Source organism: Passer montanus, unplaced genomic scaffold, assembly GCF_014805655.1.
Source record: "Passer montanus isolate IOZ18808 unplaced genomic scaffold, ASM1480565v1 scaffold4, whole genome shotgun sequence".
In the NCBI taxonomy this organism is placed as follows: domain Eukaryota; kingdom Metazoa; phylum Chordata; class Aves; order Passeriformes; family Passeridae; genus Passer; species Passer montanus.
Window position 1 is genome coordinate 15,722,821 of NW_024368818.1, and position 20,963 is coordinate 15,743,783.

Here is a 20,963-nt window from a genome sequence, read left to right on the forward strand (position 1 = left end):
TTCAATCCAGAAATTTTTGTTTGGAAAAGGGAACATGACTTCTTTTCCTACATTTACTTTTGGCTATGCTGTTCCATTTTGGAATTCCAGTTTAAAATGATGAGTCCAAAATTATTGTGCAGCTATTAAATAAAAGGGTTGAAAACTTTTTAAAACAAATTTTACATTAAAAATGTCAATACAAAACAATGTAATTTCTGATCTTTTTCTTCTCAGTCAGATGAAATTATTTGTTGACTTCCATTTGAAAGTTTTAAGGTATGACTGAAATAGCTTTTTGTGGCAAATTTGCGATTCAAAACATCACCATCTGTACTCATGCTGAACACTCCATGTTTAGATTCTTAGTTTTAACTACCATTTCTGGCAATAAATCTCTGATTTTATATTTTTTTTGCGCTGAAAAGTATAGTTTTGTTGCAGCCATGTCACTTAAAATTGAGAAAAAGAAATCAGTTCCTCCCCGTATTAAACATTATACAATTCCTTAAACGTTTGAGAAAGATCACTAAATGTTTACTAATTTCATCAGTCTCCTTCCAGAACAGGCATCAAACTGTGCAGCAAAACCCACAAGAAGGTATCATCATCATGTAGGATCAGCTTTTTTGCTTGGTTGCCTTTCTTGAGACTAAACCAATAGGAAAAAACTTTACCATTTAATTTGGTCTACAGTAGTAACTCAGGAGCAAGTGAAGTTGTGCATTAATTTGTGTAGTCCCTAAGGTGACACCCAAAAATTTGTCCTTCATTTATTTGGGGTTTTGAAGTTTAGACTTAACTTGAAAAAGAGATTATTAACAGCTTTCGTAAATGAAATCAGTAGAAAACCAGACTAATTTCACTAAATATGTTTTTTTTTCCCTCAATACCTGATCTCATCCGTCAGTGATAGGGAAAGGTAAAAGAAATGTTCCAAATGCAATTCTTTCTCCAAATGCAATGTTCTATTTGCTAGAAAAATGTTAATGTTAAGAGTGTGATAAGAATAGAGCATGATAAAAATACATCATAAAATTCACAAGTGAAGTTTCAAGTGATACACACCATATCACTTTAGTTTGATTATGTGTCCAATGAGCATGTATCTTTGGTATAAAAACCTACCATAAAATAGCAGTGGAATCTTTTTACAGTGTAACTTATTCTGACAGTTTCAGTTGCCATAAGATCTTTGAGTCCAGGAATGAAAAATAAAACAAATAAAAGAAAATCTTTATTACTTTGTAATAACTCACAGAGTGTCAGTTCACCTCTTAGGAAGGAATTTCAAACATTGCAGCTGGGCTTTTTTTCTCTTTTGCAGGTTCCAGAAATTACCCTTGAGCTAGCAGATTTCTGGAACATCCAATCTGTTCAGCCTTGGAAAGGTTATGTATGAGAGGTTATCATGTTCTACTAACACTGACCCGTTTGATCAGGGTGAGATCTATGGGACAGCAGCAAGCATCGTGCTCAACAGCTTAACTGAGAACCTTAGTAATTTATAATTTCCCATCCATCTGCACAGTGCCATATGATCCATATGTTATAGCTTTTTAATCTTCTATCTAAAAGGTCCTGATTTTTCATGTTTGCTCGTGAATATTCCCAGATTTCAAAGAAATAGACTCATGAGCAGCAGAATAAGCAAGACCTCCCCTCCTATGGCTCTGAGCTGTGCTGTTAAATTCTCATGGCTAATAAGGTGTTGGTTCCAACAGAAGTTTCTGCTGCAGCAAAATTTCACATTTGCTTTTTCTCTCTCACTCTGCCATCTCTTAGTTATAATACTTAATCTGTATTAATTCAGGGGTATTTATACCACATGAGTTAATGCTCTTCCTCTATTGGGTATCCTCTTTTTATGCAAGTCATAGGACTTCTCTTCAGCTACTGATCCCTTTCAGATTTGATTGAAAATTACAAAAATTGGAAGAAAATCAAAGTGGGCAAAAATTATCATCATGGCCTGAGTATTTTGTTTGTAAGACATTTTTATTTTCCCATTGCAATCTGTATTTCGTTTTCTTCTTTTTAATTTCTAAAAGCCTTATGCAATAGAGCTTATGTCATGAAAATGTTTTCAAACTTTCAGCTCTTGAATTTTGCCATTCATTTGTAAAAATTCTGCTTAGTGAATTCAGTCACTTAAAGATTTGGCTACAAAGCTGTAAGTCATTCTTAGAACATTCAATCAGTTAAGTATTTATAAGTCATTTATATTTCCCTCTCCACTGTAGATACGTATATTTTACGAAATTGCACTTTATCATCTGCCCATTCTTACAGTTCTATTTAATTTGTCTAAATGTTATACAGCTTTATCTTCTTTCCACTTCCGAAATAATGGTATCCCATCTGCAAACTGCCCTGTGTATGTCTAGCTAATAATCTCATTTATACTTCTAGAGCACAGTCTAGGAAAGATTTCAAAATACACATAGACTTTCCCTGGTCCAGGCTGTCTTGGGATAACCTTAGCCATAAGCCTTCTGCCATACTGCAGGTGATGCATTTATTTCTCTCAGTTGCTGTGATCACTGGTACTCTAACTTTCCCTAGTATTTTCTTTTCAGAAGCATTTTCTTTCCTTAGCATGTTAGAGGGATGGGACTTCATGAAAATTATTTAGTAAGTACAAATAAATTACCAGATCCTCTTTTCCACTTACAGCTAATTTACTGACACTCTCAGAGATTCCATTAAGCTAAAAGAAATCAATTTTTCCTTTAGAGAAACTATTCCTGTTTGTTACAATCCCATTGTGTTTATCTCATTAAAAGTACCTGGCACAGATTTTCTGAAGTGTGATTCCCAAGATCATCCCTAGAGTTTCTGAAAAGACAGATAAATACTTCCTGTCATCCAGTTCTCTAAATGGAACAGCTGTGGCACTGCACATTTTCATTAACTACCCATCAGCCATCTAATTCTACTTAACTAATACTATTTGTAGGAGAGCAACATTTTTGTCTACCTTTTTTCTTTTGCAAATATACAGTACCACCAGCGGCTCTTAAAAATATTAAATAAAATTATACCAACTGCCTATTTACCCACATCTCTGTAAAACTGACTATACCAAGCAGATAGAGTTCTTTGCTCCTAGGAGAAGTTTTTGCCCCTGAAGCACATATACAGTTTTGGAAGCTCTGAGGAAAGTGGTTAGAACTGCTCCTGCAACTACCCCAAATCTGCAAAAGAATGCTGGGATCAGATGTAACATAAACAATGAGGACAGCCGGGTGGCAGATTCCTACTCCATGGCCTTAACAGTTCAGGAAAAAAAAAAGAAAAAAGTCACTGGAGTAGGAACAGCCAGGATCTAGCACAGCCCCTACACTAATTAGTCTTTGAGCAATGTTAGCAATGCAAAACACCCTTGTCCAGTGCCCTGACCACTTTCTCCATCTTTGTTTGCCAAAAGAGTGTGAAGTGGAGCTGCAGGGTAGCTGCAGTACATAGAATGGCTGAGTTTGGGATGGAACTAAAAGTGTTAAAACCATTATTTCCTGTCTTCTCCATCTTTTTCATTTCTCCTCACGTGATCATTCTTGCCCCAGACTGCTGGAGATGCAGCTGCCTTGGGTAGCTACTGTGCCCCTCAGCAAATGAATCTCCTTCCCCAAAGTGACAGAGATGTCAAAGCAGTCATTCACACCACATGTCTTATAGGGAAAGGGGAGCTGGGAAAGACACTGCCAGCTCGAGGAAACAGGCAGTTCTGGAAGAAGAAAAGGCATTTCCAGAATACAAGGACTTTTTACAAATCAGCATCTTGACTTTCCATAAAGTGTTGCCCTGATGGTTCTCATGTTTGTATATCAAATTGTCAATTTATTTCTTCTTGATTAGATCTTATCACAGGTTCCAATGCCACTGCAGCCCCCAACATTGCCAGAGAATAGAATTGCAGTACACCAAGATGCTCTCCACCAGCACTTCTAGAAGATATAGAGCATCAGAACACTAAACCCATTACCAAATAATATTACAATTCTCCAACAAAATTATGGAGAATTTGTATTTGAAAGTCCACCCATCATAGGCCTTCAATATCACACCCAGAAGGCTAACAGAAAGAGCTTGTGAGAAGAGATAGGTGTCCCTAAAAACAAAGGGACCTCACAAGGAAGTGCCAAAACTTACGTCTCAAGCCTTTTAATAAGGCACTCACCCTACCATAATTAAGTAAACTCATTTACACTAACCATTATTTTGAAAATTGTGTTGAAAAACCCATCTAATTGAAAGTATAGTAACGCTCATCAAGTCAGTTAAAAACATGTGTAGAAATAAATCAAGGACATTAATTGATTAACACAGTAAGCAAATGGTGATATGCTAGCTGGAGAGGGATAATTTCTACATTGTGCAATCATGGCAGATTCTTACTGACTCTATTCTTAGAACCATTTTTCTTTAACACCAAGGCTGTTTGTTTTTTTCCCCAAAATGTGTACACCTGTCCATGTGTTTCTCACTCCATGAGATGCAAAGCATTTGTGCACTGCTAACGGGAAAAAGTCAATAAATGTAACAAGATAGCACTGGTCTATAATTCAACCTTGAGATATAAAAGTAGACATAATTTGATTGTAATAGATAGATTATTAAACAGGATCCTGCATATATAGGATTTGAATATACGCAGGAATTCCTATTAATTTTTGCTCATTTGCATTGGTTTAACCTGGGCAGCTCTGTGGTATCACAACATTAAAGCTTTTCTTTGTCCATACAATGCTTAGAACAATGGGGCCCTGCACTGCTATCAGAGCCCCTAGGTAATACTGTAACCTAAATTATCATCATCATCATCATTCAGATTGAATTATGAGGCTTGGAAAGAATATGCATCTAGGGAGGAATCTCCAGACCAGTCTAGCTTAGATCATTACTAAGAGCTACAATGAGAAGGGCAGTGGCACATCTGCTTTGATGTATTCAGGAGCGGGAAGGACTGCACTAACCTGGTCAAAAATCTTGATGTAGCAAAGATAAGACAATCTGAGATATGCTACAGCATGTTGCTACAGAATGGATGAATTTCATCCTCTCCCACACCTCTCATTTTATTATCAGATGAGATTCTCAAAAAGAATTTAAAAGAGTTTGTGACTTACAGTTCTTTGAAAATCAAAGGGAGATGTATTCCTGCCTAAATTAGACTGAAACCTACTTTTCCCAAAAGCCTGAATATAAAAGAATACAGCTTTTCAAGATTATATATAAACACCATCGTCACCCCTGGGTTTAACAGTGTTTGGGAAAATTTTGTACTTATCCACCCACACATGATCTAACTGAAGTCTGCAGAGTGTTCACCCACAGACGGATATGACCCACTGTGTTTGTATCCAAAATGGTGGAGCAATACTAACAAACCCAAAATTTCACCCGGAGCTGTCCAGCAGAAATCATTTGAGGGCTGCTATTTTTGTTCAAGTTTCTTCCCTGTAATTCCCAGAGGCATTGCAATGAGCAGCTCCTTTGAATATTAAATTATTGAAGTTCAGAAAAATTTAATTAGTATCTCACCTACTTACCATCTTGCAACGATGCCTCTCCTACAATTATGGTACTACATTACAAGCAATTTCAGCTTAATTGAATAACTGGAATAAAACCTGGGTTCCAATTGCCAGAATTACCTGTATTAAGATAGCTATAACTGACTTAAAAGCCAGTAAATGTGAGATGATCTCTATGCATGCAGGTTTACAGCAGATTCTCTAGTATTCAGCCTTAATATTTAGCCTTAATATTACCATATTCACCCTAGTATTACCATACTGTCAAAAGAAATATGTTTAAACAACATTGCAGACATGTCAGTTTTCTGGGTATGAGCAGTTGAATAATCTCAAAGTCAAATCAGGCTGCAAGGTAGCAAAATGTAGGCTCTAAAATCTTTTCAAATATTTTAACAGTTTGTGCCTTTTTCTCCCCAGCTGCACATGCCTATGTGTATTTCAGCCACTGACTGCCAGACTCTTTTCTCACAGTTCCTCACATTCATATTATTTGTAAAATACATTTTCTCACAATGCCTTGTACTGGAAGCAAGAAAGAAAAAAAAAAATTGCAGGGACAGTGAGAGTGAGAGAAAAAGAGCAATGGGACAAAACCCAAATTGTATTTTCCTCAGCCTGTTTCTCTACCCTGCTGCATTTCGTGTGGCTCCAAGCTGGCTCAGATCCCCTTTGGTTTGAGATAATGACCTGGCATAGAAGTCAGCTGCTGAGTCATCCTGCTTCAGCAGGATGCGAAAAGAAAGTATGAGAAAAAAAGGTTGGTGATAAAGTCAGGATATGAAAGGTGGAAAGCCACAGATGTGTGCTTCCAATGGCTCTTTCCTCCAGTTGAGTACAGAGAGTTTCTAAGTCATTCTGCTCTGAAAGATAAACCTATTCAGGGAAACACAGAGCCATTAAGGTTGGAAAAGATCTCTTAAGATCAACCCTGACACCATCAGGTCTGCTACTAAACCATGTCCCCTTGTGCCACAGTTACAGGTACATGGTTTTTTAAACACTTCCAAGGATGGCAATTCCAACACTTCCCTGGGCAGTCTGTTCCAATCCTTGACCACCCTTTCAGTGGCAAAGTTTTTCCAATATCCAGACATTAGGAAATACCTATCCAGCTTCTCTGTATGCTGCATTTTAAGAAGAGTTTGATGTTGGAGTCTTCAAATGAGGAAGGCACAGCCCCTAAACAAAGGCATACACAGTCCACCAAAGGCATAGGTGTGGAAATTCCCAGTACACAAAGTAATGAAGGAGAATAGGAGAGATAAACTATGTTGTTCAAAGTAATTCAAACACTCCACCTCTCTAGTAGCTATAACAGACTGACATATTGGTGCTCTACAACTTTGCTCAAGACTGCTTTTCCTCTGTTTAGAAACATCACTAGAACAGGTTCCCCAAGGAAATGGTTACAGCACCAAGTGTTGCAGAGTTCAAGATGTGCTTGGAAAATGCTCTCAGGCACATGGTGTGATTCTAGGGATTGTCCTGTACAGGGCCAGAAGTTGAACTTGATGATGCCTGAGATTCCTCCCAACACAGTATAGTCTATGATTCTGTGATAAATACTGATGTGATGCTCTGCCTGGTTGACTGTTGCCTTTTTTGATAGATTCAGCTTTTTTTTTTTTTTTTTTAAAGTCTTTGAGGTACAATTGTTTAGTAGTCCTTCTGGCCTACTTTGAACTTCAAAACAGAGACAGGATTAAAATTCCCGAAGCCCAGTATCTTTAGGAGAGAGTAGGTGAACAGCATGTTCAGAAATGGAAATCTGTCTTAGGTATTTTAACCTAAGCCAAATTTCAGACATTTGCTGACATTACAGGTATTAGCAAAGTATAGGTAGTACAGAAACACCCTTGGGTGCACTTTACTGTTCCCATTCATATTTGCCTTAAGTAGATATCAACATCTCCAGAATACCAAAAACATAATGCCTTTTCTAAACAGAAATAAAATTATGAAGATAGCAGTTAGGAAAATAACCCAGTTTCAGCTGAAATCTCTAATTCAGTTCAGATCAGCTCAATCTCTAGATTTATTGCAGTGAAAGAAACAAGCTGCCCAACAATTCCTAAAGAGGAAAGAGCAGCAATTTCAGTGTGAAACCACATGCAGGTGTGGTCTTCAGAAACTGGACTTTAACACTCCCAAAGTGTAAAGTTGATAACTTTGTGCTATTTTGGCTAATTCCCAGTAATTAATACAAGTCTTTATACTCTCATCACTGCAATTCTACTTCCCTGCTTGGCATTTGCTCATCCACTTGATCAAAGGCACAATTTGTGACTCAGACTTCAAAGTAAGAATTTGTTTATTGGCTGTAAAAAAAAATTACTCTTTTTAGCCTTTTCAATGTTGTGTAATCAATTATAATAATTTTATTAAGTCTATTATCAGGTTTAATGATCTCATTTTTTTTGAAGAAAAAACTTCAACCACTATGGGGTGATCAAATCCACTGCAGCAATTCAGGCAGATGCTTATTAAAACTGCAGTGGGAGGAAGGCTTTGAAAAAATCAGCTAGGTATACTTTCTTTGAGAATATGGTCATTTTCTGCAGAAAACATTTTAATACAAAAAGTTGACTTCTAACTCTTATCTATGTAAAAGTCTCATTCTGTTCAGATTTGGAAGATAGGTGCAATTTGGTGTTCATGAGTTTGTTGGTTAAGAAATAGATTGCAGTTTCTTTGTCTCACAGTTTCTCTAAGTATTAATAGAATAAAAGCTGCCCAGAGTGCTGCCATTTCAGTGGGCAACTGAGATCCACTAGACTTGATAATATTCAACTGTATTTCACGTTGCCTTTGTGCAGGGGGAAGAGAGTCCACCTTTCAGGAGCAAGAAAAGAAAGAAAACCTGTTCTTAAAGTCTATGTGCAACAAATAGGAGACAGACAGTGCTGTGCTCCTGCTCTCCAAAGCAGCCAAGAAGCAAAAGGATCAATAAGAGTGCAGTTGTCTTGTACAGGAGGGCATCAATCGTTACACGTTCACAAATTTGGTACAAATTTGTACTTCATGGGTGGCTTGAAGGATTAATAAGATCCTTGTGTATGTGTAGGAATGGAAATAAGAGAAATATAAGAGAAGGAGAAATACAGGAATGGATCCTGAAGGAAACTCAGAAAAAGGAACAGGGAAAAGTTACTGAGCAACTATGGAAAAAAGAAACAATGCCATGTGAAAGGAAAGACAACGCTGTGACAAAAGAAGTTAGTAAACAATGCAGATCTTAAAAAAGCCACCTGAGTCATCAAGACTGCTATTTTTTTTTACATTATTCCCAATTGCATCAGCTTCAGTAACAATTTTAAAAGACTATTGAAAAGCAAGTAACATGATCTTCTGAAACAGATTGAAAGGAACCAAATGGAAAAAGGCGTTTCCCATTTAAAATATTTTTGAGAGAGATCTTCTCTTTTGAGAAGTCTCAATTAGCCATTGAAACCAAGATGACAGAATCTCAGAACGACAGAATGGTTTGGGTTGTAATGGACATTAAAGATCATTAAGTTCCAAGTTCCCTGCCATGGGCAGGGAGATGATGTCACACAATAATAAGGTTGTGAAGATGTCACATAACAACGACCTCATAAACTTATTTAGACTAGATTCTTGAAAAGAGTTGGAAAGCAACAGCTAGTTTGGAAAGATTTTTCTTTTAAATGTCAAAAATCTGATTTTTTTCACAGCTCCATAGTCCACAAAACTACATTGCAGCAAGATTAAATAAGAGCTATAAGAAATAGGAATTTAAAATTTTTGGAAATAGCTAAAGCACTTCTTAGTCAAGCTGCCAAGATACTCTTTCATAAGGTTTGACTAAAGAGATTCTGTTCTCTTCATCCTGAAGGCTGCAGCTATCCAGAGCTCCTGGAACTGCAAACTTCTGCTTTCTTTTACACCTGGTACTGACAAAAGCCAGAACATTTTTGATGTGTCACACCATCAGATGTATAAACACATGTATCTTCTACTGAGTGAGTGAATTATCAGTATATTCCTCAGTGAAAAAGTATCACGGAACTTGAGTGCTTCATTTAAATTGTAGAATACATTCCCAAGTGTCAGAAGTAGCCAAAGTCTGACAGAAGGGCATTTCAGCTACCGAGCTTAGGGAAACAACTGGTGTTAAACCTGTCTGACATATCTGAGAAAAATCCCTCCTGTTACAGTCTGACTAATAACACCAAGATGCTTTATTGCACTTTTCAGCAGTAGGTCACAAAACACTTTGGAAAGGTGGCAAACATCATTACAGATACTTTACATATATTCTAGTATTTCTATACTTGGAGAAAAGAACTGGCAGAACATACAAATCCTATGTTCATAGCATCTAGAAGCTATTCCATGGATTTATTGCATATATTTAATGTATTTTAGATGGGAGAAAAAAAACCAAACAAGTTCTTTATAACAGTCCATCTCTCAGTATTTTTTATACTCTATGAGTATTTCACATGGCCAACACATCAAGGGTAAAACAACTCATAAAATTACAGGGAAGCAAGGAATAAGTAGTACTATGCAAAGCATTAGAGAAAGACAATGAAAGAAAAGGATTCTTGGAATTTCTTATTTACTTGATTATCTGTGAGCAACATGGTCTGGAATATCTGCAATATACCAGGCTTCACTCTCCCCCACCAAAAAAAACCAAAACAAAAACCAAAAAACCAAACAAAAAAAATCCCAAAACAAAACAAAAATATCCTCAAAACCCACCCAAAAAAGATGCTCAGAACAAGACTATTATTAAAAAGAAACCTGCTATTCAAAAAGAATAAAAGATATATCAGCTAATTAATACTAATGGATAATGTACCCAGAAGATCAAGAACACAGAAAATCTCCTGAAACAGCAATTCAGATTAACATTTGAAAAGACCTTCAATACCTAGGAGGCCCATATAAAGTAAACAGGGTCCATAGCCTCAAAATATTTTCAAATTCCTTTGAAAATTCCTGTCTTCATTCTTCAGGCAAGTCTAACAACACATAGTGCACTAGTAGATACTGTCAGAGCTTGCTCTGCTTGTGTCCATCAGAGGACAACATTTATTTTGCCAAAAAAGTGAAGGATTGCAATGCCTGAGGTTTGCTTTAAGTTGCTGAGATTTCTCCAATTAAATCACCCACTGACAGAAGCAATTTTATTTGGTTTCTTTTTTCTTCTGTCAGAAGGTAGAAAGATAACGAGATACTGTCTGCAACTACATAAATCATGTGGAAAGCCATCAATCAGAAAACCAAGGCAAAACATCAAGCACACAAAACAATGGGTTTAGCTGTGATGACAAAGCCAGAAAAAATGTTCTTCACTAATAACTGTTCTTCACTGTTATATTCAATTTTTGCACCATTTTAGGAATTTCTTTAGAGTAAGACAAGGACTCAGAAATTAAAGATGCTCCTGCCCACATGAAAATGAGACACAAAATATTACTCAAAATGCAAATCCATAAGCTGCTTATTTTGCCTTGAAACATAATAAAATAAAATAAAATCAAAATTCAGAGCTACTTTTGCCACTTCCTTTAGAGGAGGAACAGGCACAGGCACATTTGTGAGCTTCCTTTGTCTCTTTCTAATCCAATTGCATTTTTATATTAAAAAACATAGATTACAGATACAGATGTATGATATATGCTTATCTGCTGTTACAGCAGGAGATAAGAGAAAAGCAGTACATGATTAAACATGTAACAAGTGTTGTGTCTTAATGAAGCAACCTACTGAATATTCAGTGGAATCCACGGACGGACTGACTGCAGCATGGGGCTTTGCCAGTGACTGCATACTGAAAAGGAGAGAGCGGGGAAAAGAAGGACAAAACAAAACCAAAACACAAAAGCTAGGAAGCTATCAGGGCAGTGATCAAAAGTATTCTTATAAGATCATTGCTACTGGGCTCAGCCACCCTGGGAATAAAAAATGCTTCATGCAGATTAGCTATACTTATGAAATGAAGTCAGTGCAAGCAAAGAAAAGGATGCAAGATTAAATTTTAGATGGCTCGTTAATATATTCATGCATACATTAATATGTCCTCTATATAACCCCAATTAATTTTGTAACTGCAAGAGAAAACTTCAGACTGCTGTTCCTGACATGTAACAAAGCCTCAGCCTCTCTCAGTCATCCACAGCTTTTAAAGAGCCTCTGAAATGCAGCATCTTTGCTTGGGAAGAACAGCCTGTGCTGTGACACTGCCTCAACTCTTTGTCACACCTCAGCCACAGAAATTAAAGCAAACTCAACCTTTGGTTTTTTTTTAATTTTCTTCCCTATTTGAACTTCATCTCTATCATAGGGTTCTTCCCCAGTAATAGGAATTAAGGGATCTCAGCAGCTCTGGAAAAATAAATGTGGTTTCTTGCCACAGACAAGAAAACCGAAAACACCAGGAACTACTTTTACACATCCCCTGAAAACAACAGGAACTACTTTTACACAGGACTGTCAGGCGCAGTAATGCTGAAAGCTGCAACAATCAGCTTTCTCTGTGCAAACCTGGTTCCCTGGAAGCTAGGGGTATTTACACTGCCTGGGCAGAGGACTTCCCTGCAATTGCTAAACCTGGTCTAGTGGAAGGTGTCCCTGCCTAAGGCAGGGGGTTGGAATTAGATCATCTGTAAGGTCCCTTTCAACCCAAACCATGCTGTGATTCTGTGTTTTAAAACAGCTACGCAGGTCTGTGAAGTGAATTTCCTTATACTGTTTTCCAGCTCTGGGCAGCAACACCTCAATTTTATTTACAGGTCACACGACCCACTGCAACATCAGGAGAGCCCTGGTCTTTGTCGTTTTCACAGGACCCATGACCAGTGCACGACTTTGGTCTTTATAGAAAGTTCACTATCAAAAAAATAGTTGAAAAGTTTGTTGAATTGTGAAATGAGACTGTTCTATCTGGGAAAAAAAAAAAAAAGCGCTATATAATATTTTGACCTTATTTATTCAAATTGTCTTCAGAACTCAATTTTTATTGAAGTCAATGTTAATTCATGAAATAAATAGCTCTTGCCTAATTTACATTTTTAGACACAAAAATTATTCTTTATGACAGCTTCCAGGAAGCTCAGGCTAATACATTTTTCACAGAATCATTAATCATCCAGGCTCATCCTCAGAGCTTCTTTCCCCATCTTTGCTAATTTGTCGGACAAGCACAGCAACCACTGTAGTGAGGTCTGACTCACACCTGGACAGGAAAGCTTCAGAGGCGGGGAAAAAGCTGTTTCATTACACACAGGAAAGGGCGAGTGACAGATTCCAGAAGCCTTCACAGAATGACCTTCCTGCACTAGGGAGGATAAAAAGAATGATGGGCATTCAAGGGATACTGCACACTCACTAGGAGATAGGAATTGGGAAAGAGAGACATCTGCCTTGGAGCAGAAACAAAACAGTCTTCCCACACTAGACACAAAGAGTCTCATAGAATCTTCCGGTCACTTATGATGTGAAGGGCTCTGTATTGGGTCCATCCTGTTTCATACCTTTACTGATGATCTGGATGAGGGGACCAAGTGTAAATTTGCAGATGACACCAGTACGAATGAGAGGTAGATTTGCTGGAGGGTAGGAAGGCTCTGAATGGGAAACTGCTCAGGCTGGATTGATAAGCTGAGACCAACAGCATGAAGTTTTATAAGATCCTGCCCTTAGGGCACAACAATCCCAGGCAGGGATATAGGCTGGGGGGGAAATGGCTGGAAAGCTGCCCAGTGAAAAGGACCTGGGAGAGCTGGTCAACAGCTGAACAGGAGCCAGCAGTGCTCAGGTGGCCAGGAAGGCCAGTGACATCCTGGCCTGGATCAGCAATGGTGTGGCCAGCAGGAGCAGGGCAGGGATTGTCCTCTGTACTGGGCACTGGTGAGGCCTCACCTCGAATCCTGTGTTCAGTTCTGGGCCTCTCACCACAAGAAGGACATTGAGGGGCTGGAGCACCTCCAGAGAAGGGCAGCAGAGCTGGGGAAGGGTCTGGAGCACAAGTCTGGTGAAGAGTGGCTGAGGGAGCTGGGGATGTTTAGCCTAGAGAAAAGCAGGACCAGAGGTGACCTTCTCACTCTGTACGATACCTGAAAGGAGGTCAAAGTCAGGTGCTGATTGCCTCTTCTCCCAGGCAACTGAACCTGTGCCACAGGAGATTCAGGTTGGATATTAGGCTGAATTTCTTCATGAAAGGGTTGTTAAACATTGGAATGAACTTCCCAGGGAAGTGGTAGTGTCACCATCCCTGGAGGTGTTCAAGAAATGACTGGATGTGACACTTAGCGCCACGGTCTAGTTGACAAGGTGGTGATCTGTCAGAGACTGGACTCCATGATCTCAGAGGTCTTTTCCAGCCTAAATGATTCTGTGATACTGTGACTCAAGTAATGGGCAAGACAGGGTTTCCTGCCATTAAAAAAAAATTATCTATGTGCTCTGGCATTGGGAGACACAGCCCTCCTCCTGTAATGCAATTTGTACAAATGCCAAGGTGTGGATAACCTTAACTTTGTAGACTGCTGAGTCCATTTGTTCCATGTGGAGATGGTTTTTCTCCTCTCTCCACTGCAAAGTCATTCCATCAATCCTGACTTTCTGCAAGCTGTCAGCAACCCAGCTGAGCTGCAGGACAACATCCTGGGACAGAAATAAAAGGACTAACAGCCAGTGTGGCCCCTTCCAGAAAATGAGGATATCAAAGATGAGGCAACTGAAGATGATCATTACTGATTATTTCTGTTTGAAAGTAACTTAGCTCAGGATAGTTATTTACCTGGTTACTTGTTTTTGCTCAATTTCTACTGATGCTTACAGTTGAACCTGGCATTAAATTAGGAAATGGAGATAGCTGGAATAGCCTGATGTTTAGAATGTCCAGAAAGCAAAGGAGATGCAAGATCCTTATACAGATTTTTACTTTTCAGCTTATCTTAACAAAGTGGAGTATACTGAACAACAAAAATAAATCTAGCATCACAATAATACTAGAAAGATTCATTTAGGAGCCAGAGTTATCATTCATTTAATGAACACTGATTAGCTCTATTCCTGGGAGGAAGGGGAAGAGGCACATATTTAATTTAGAGACAGAACTTGCGCCTCTGATTTTCAGGTACAGTTGTGTTGAATTCAGATTTCCCAAAACACCGGGGATTCATAAGGCACTTTTTACTGAATTAGTACTTTCTAAGGCATCTAAGGAAACCCTCAATAGTATAGCATGAAGCTTTACAGATGCAGACCAAAGAATTCTGAGCTTACTACACCATCTCCTGTCAAACAAGGGGAAGTGCAAGAATATTATTTTAAATTCCCTTTCCATTACACTACAGACTTTTTTCCTTTAAGAGATAATTAAAAGGCAATTCCATTACCTTCATAAGTCGAAAAGAACATTTATTATCTTAATATGGCAACTCTAACAAAACTTCTGCAATGCTAGCATTTTCCCAAATGTTAATACATCCACGTAACTGAAAACTTCCTTCACAACTTCAGTGTTTGACATTCAAAGTTGCTTAAGCTGTTGAAAATTTTATCTTTTGCACTCTAATAGATCAACCTTTATCAGGAGTTTGAAGCTTTCTAAAATTAAGCATTTTTCAGAACTAAGCTGACTGCACATGAAATGCTACAGGAAAGTAGAAAAGCAAAGTTAATGCAAAATACAATAAGGTGAAAAAGTAAAAAAGACAGAGAAAATAAAAGAAGATCTGGTTTGCAGAAAAACTGCTCATGCTCATTATTTTCTACTGAAAGGGAGTACTCTGGCTAGTGCATACTAGATTTTAGGTACTTGGAAGATAAGAAAATATGCCTACCTTCCATTTCAGAAAATCTATTCACATTTCTAAGCAATATTTATCATAATCAGTATCTGTGTGTCTCAAAGAGATTTTCAGAATGTATGAGGACCACACTTATTATTATTCAGCACATGAAACAAGTGCAAGGGTGTTGAAGGAAATAAGTTTTATGTTTTGGTTTCCAAAACAACTTCCTGAGGCAATCAATAATCATAGAATCATGGAATGATAGAATGGTTGGGTTGGAAGGGATCATCTTAAAGACCATCTAGTTTCAGGCCCCTGCCATGGACAGGGACACCTTCCATTAGACCAGGTTGATTAAAGCCCATCCAGCCTGGCCTTGAATATTTCCAGGGTTGGAGCATCCACAGCTTCTCTGGGCAGCCTGTGCCAGTGCCTCACCACCCTCCCAGTAAAGAATTTCTTCCTAATAATAATGTAATAACAATGAGCTTCACAAAGGTGTTTCTGGACAAAGACATCAAGCCACCCAATCTGAAATATGAAATTACTGCCAAATTCTTTAAGAATGTGTATACTTCAAAAATTAATATGCATCTGTTCTATGCAAACATGGTCCATATCAGGCATTTTGAATCATGGGTGTAATAAAAATATGGTCTGAATCTTTCCATTCTGAGTGTCAGAAAATGTTTCAAGAACCCCTGGAATGTTTTACCTGGAGATGTACACAGGGGAATTAACAGGCCCATGATTTCTCTGCTTGAACTTCAACCATCCTGTAACGATGCAAGCCTGTTCTCAGGCTGGCAAGGTGGATTGTGGATGTAAACTGAGATGTTCCCTGAGAACTGGGGAGCAGGGTGATCTCAGCAAGCAGTCAGCATGCACAGACAAGGTGTAACACCTACGGCTTCCACAGATGGCTGTGAGCACTGGTCAGTTGTGAGGGCCAGAATCAGCCAGCCCAAGGGGAGGTTTTATAATTGCATGATCTTTGCAGATTTCTTTCCAAATGAACAAAAATATATGGGAATAAGCAACTCTTTTATTCTGCCAAAGTCAAGTCACTTAGGAAAAGTGATGTGATTAGGATGGACATGTGGCTTGGTCTTGGGACAACATTTTGGTTCCAAAGCATCTTAACTAGATTATTTTTATGCTGAAACATTTTCCTTTTATGATATTACTTCAAAACAAATATTGGGTAATCATCCTGTCATCAGGGCACCATGCAGCCACTAAACACAAAAGACTGCTTCAAAACTTGCTGGAGAGGTGCAGCCTGGTGCTGCAGTCCCTATGGAGAAATTCAGGCAGTAAAATGCAGCCAGGCAGTGACTTAACCTCACCCAGCCAGGCAGCCAACATGCATGTTGGCCTGGGTGAGTGGTCAGATGGACAGTCCTAATTGCACACAGGATATGATGTGATCCCTGGCTCAGTGTAAGGGAACTTCCCAGTCTGACCATTCATAGACTCTAACAGTCACACTCCCAGCACCAGAAACTGCATCAAATGCATTCCTCAGCACTTGGTACAAGCAGACTCATGATTTTCACGCACACATGTATTCCCTTTTCACCAAATTCTCTGACCTGTACCCAGAAAAGTGAGGCAGAACAAGTCAAAAGCTCTTGGTGGAGTTTCCTGACAGCGTTATTCTGCTGCAACTGCCAGTGTCTTCTCACTCCTAAGAAAGTACCTGACAATATTTGGACCACACTACTTGTTATTTCTCCTCAGAGCAGGATTCCAGCAGTTCCACTTCTCACAGGAGTCAATGAAATATTTAAATTGTAGGCATTGTTTTCCAGTTAGGCTTTAAGAATCCAGTCTTTTACATTTCCCTAGGAAGGTGTGCTATGGATAGAGAGGCAGTTTTCACCATTATTCAGTGCAGCCATATTCATATAATACTGCTGAGAAGACGGCAGAATACGTAATGATATCAGGCTATAGGTTAGAAAGTCTGTAATTCAAGACAATAACCCATTTTGACTAGATTTTGGAGTGTTCACAGTACTATTGCTCAACTATGTGCAAGTCACTGTGACCACAAGCTTCTGAACAGGGATTTCAGTCAACTGCCAACAGTAAAAGTGAATCCAAAGCAGGTGTTTCAGAGAGGAAGGGCAACACAATGCCATGAGCTCTAGCAGAAGAATTTCTCCAGCCTCCTGAGCTAATTCACTGCTGAAGGTTAAAAGATGGGACATAGACAGCAGGGGAAAGAAAGCAGGAACTTCAAAGCCATTTGAAGAGACAAACAGCTAAATTTAGATGAAATGGCAGGCATGAGACTATTAAGTAGCAGATATGACATGGTGAATCTGAAGAAAAGAAGGGAAAGGGACAGAGTCAAAGACAAAAATTCTTATGCTGAAGGGAGAACTTGCATGAGACACTGATTTCCAACAGGAAATACTATACAGCTCCTGTCCTACCATCACTTCATAAAACAGCAGCAGACAACTTTCTCCTGTTACAAGAACAAATAACACTGGGAGCTGTTTCAAGGCAATTGTGCATGTCTGGGGACACTTTTCACATCACAACAAGCTTTTTGACATCATTGCTACACCCTCATCTTGGATTATGTAGCCTTACTTGAAAGTCTCCAAATGTAAAGAATAATGTCTGGTTTTGACCTTCATGAACAAGAAACACCACTGTAATCACAATACTCAAGGAGTCCTAGAGGAACAGGGATGTTTCCTTTCCAGGCCCGGAATTGCTCGGTCTGTGATTGTTCCCTGCTGCTAGACAGAGGCCTCATGGAGGTAATCCTTTCCAAATAACTAAAGTGATAGCCTCAGAACAAGATGATCTACCACTGCTTGGTACTATTGGCTTCTGCAGAAAAAGTTAGGTAAGTAACCCAGAAAATTGCTAAAACCTGAAAAGACAAACATACAAACTAAACACAGGACCAACAAGAGCAAAGGACAAAGATTCATTTGCATGGCTATTCCATGAAGGCTCAATGAACACCAGCTATAGTCACATCAATCTTTAATAATAAACACTTCCTTTCACTTGTAACCACGCTGTAAACACTGTGCTAAGCAAGCAGTGCCCATTTCACAGGCTTTGAGCACCAGACAGAGCAAAGCCCATCTGCCTTGTTTGCTGCTTAGATAATTGCTAGAATAAAACTATTACCCAGAACATCACGGCCTCTAGTAAAGAATATTAGTCTTTTCTCCCCCCTTCCCAGGCCTAGTAGGAACTAAAACAGAAAACCCATCATGCTAATCACTGCCTCTATGCTCCTTCCACAAGAGAAGATCTAGGAATATTTTCCAACCACTGCATTCTTATTAAAGGACAAATTTTCAGGAATGGATTCCTTTTTTGGTTATTTTATGGGTTCACCAGGAAGAGAAACATTTTTGCCCAGCAGGATATATCAGAGGACAACAGACCCACATACAGCTAAAGCTTCTACATTTTATAAATAGTTCCCTTAGTTAACTGAAAGATATCTCTACAGCACTCTGAATTGCATCAAAACCCACAGAAAACTGCAAGTGCTTGAGCAGCAAGGATATGAATAGAGGCAAATGAGCTCCCTTTTCAGACATAACTTGTGAATTTGATATAGCTTTCTGAGAGATGAAAAAAACTAGTTACATTTACAGGGTTTTTTTTTTTAATTTCTGAACAAGGATCATCAGGAAGGGAAGTCTGCCATTTCAAAATCACCGTGATATTGAGGCTGAGAACCTGCATTATTCCTTTCACAATGTACAGAAAAACAGGCTCATTTGCCAGAAATTATTTTTACTCGAGCAAAAGCCTCACTCAAAGCAGAAAGCTCACATCTCTACACAATGCTCTGTCAACTGAACTATCACCTGCTCCATTACAGTGAGCCTTAAAAACCCACCACAGGAAAATCAATCTGCAATGACAGATTTCAGAAAGCAGCTTGTCTGTTTGCACAACAAAATATGTTTCTCAGGCATTTCATGGCACGCATTTTCTCGTATTGGAGGACTAAAGCCATGAGTTGTATGGATCCTACCTTCAAAGGAGAAATGTGCGACTGTAAGACGTATCCATGGACATTCTCTATTTGAGACAGGTTCTTCTCTGACACATGAACGAGCTCTGGGCCTCTCACTTCGTGGGTTAAACGAGGCAAAGTATGGTCATGTGGCGCATCCTCATCTTGATAACGATATTTCTAGAGGAAGAAAACATCAAGGAAGAACAAATAAGCTTTTAGGAAGTAATTCCTATATTTTAGTATAATTGTGGAATAACAAAAAAAAATATGATACAGTAGACAATAATAATTGGATTTCCCCGTGTGTTCTGGAGAGAATGAGTCATTCTTTTTTACCATTGTATCAAAGAGAGAAATGTGCTAGTCACTGATACATAAGACTTTCACCATCAAATAGACATTTGAGATGACACACTGATAATGAAAAAAAAGAGATGTTGATCAGCTAAGCTGTAGTGTCAGATCACGTTTCACATCCCTATGTTAATAACTAATGTTCCATAGCCCTTCTCTGCAAAATACTTGAGTTATTTTCCACTTGGCAGTGTGTACTCTGATGCTGAAGAGCACACACACACTTCCACAGAGGCACAGTCTTACAGAAGATTCCCCTGCAATAAAGTTCTATCCCTATATCTTTCTTCTCCATGGAAAGGCAACATGAGGAGCTTGTCCAAGATCCCACATGAAGCTTGTAACAACAAGGAATATAACCCTAAAAATGAAATTAAATTACCTGATCTGTTCCCCAGCCAGAATGCTTTGTAAAAATGTGCCATCCCCTCAGCTGTGTCCTGAGGAGGGGGCTATTGGATAAAAGCCTAAGATTTACTTGTATGGCCATATAAGAAAAATAAGTCTGAAGTCCAGATACAAGAACATCCCAGAGCAGACCCCTCCATGCAGCAGACCTCTCTACTGCTCATCCACTTCACTTTGACCACTCAGCTATGGAGTGTTATTTCATTTACGCATCCCTCCTAAGGAAACCACTCCAGTGTATGGCCGCCTTCAATCTTATGTATGGAAATGTTTCAGCAGTTGCCAATTATTTTCAGAATACACATGTGACATGATTTATTCTCTTCTTCTTTTCTGGGATATGCCTGCAACCCTTCACATATTCACTTTGCAGATAACATAATTAATGAATACATGAAATGACTGGCACCAGCCAAATATTATTTGGGCAAGAAGCCATCAGTCTAATAGATAGTACTGCAGCCAATGTCACATCTAAGGCTTGGCACACAGATCATTTAAGCCACAAGCAATCAATTAATTTTTTTAATCGAGTGAGTACTCCTTCTAAAAAGACAACTACTCTGAGACGTCCTCTTTTAAGTGAGTCATTTGCTAAAACGTAATTAGGAGAAATACGAGCAGAATACCAGAGTCATCTCATTAACTCAGAAATGGGGAAAATGGAAATGTCCAGTGGCTACTTCTTAAGGAGAAAAGACAGCAATGACAGAAGCCATAAGAAGCTCTATCATAGAACATAGAACCATTCAGATTGGAAAGAATCTTTAAGATCAGTGAGTCCAACCATCCAACCCAGCACTGCCAAGTCCACCACCAAACTATGTCCCCAAGTGCCACATATACGCAACTTTGAAATATCTCCAGGGATGATGAGTCAACCCCTTCCCAGGC

At 38.8% G+C, this 20,963-nt stretch overlaps 1 protein-coding gene across 20 annotated transcripts in view; it reads right to left on the minus strand.

Annotated features, from left to right (window-relative positions):
* DLG2 (discs large MAGUK scaffold protein 2) overlaps positions 1-20,963 on the minus strand; it is a 982,417-nt gene that overhangs the window by 506,211 nt on the left and 455,243 nt on the right. For all 20 annotated transcript variants that reach the window (XM_039718578.1, XM_039718592.1, XM_039718586.1 and 17 more), the window contains one exon: positions 19,323-19,484. In XM_039718578.1, the coding sequence (XP_039574512.1) occupies positions 19,323-19,484 (162 nt within the window). The remainder of the gene's footprint in view (positions 1-19,322; positions 19,485-20,963) is intronic.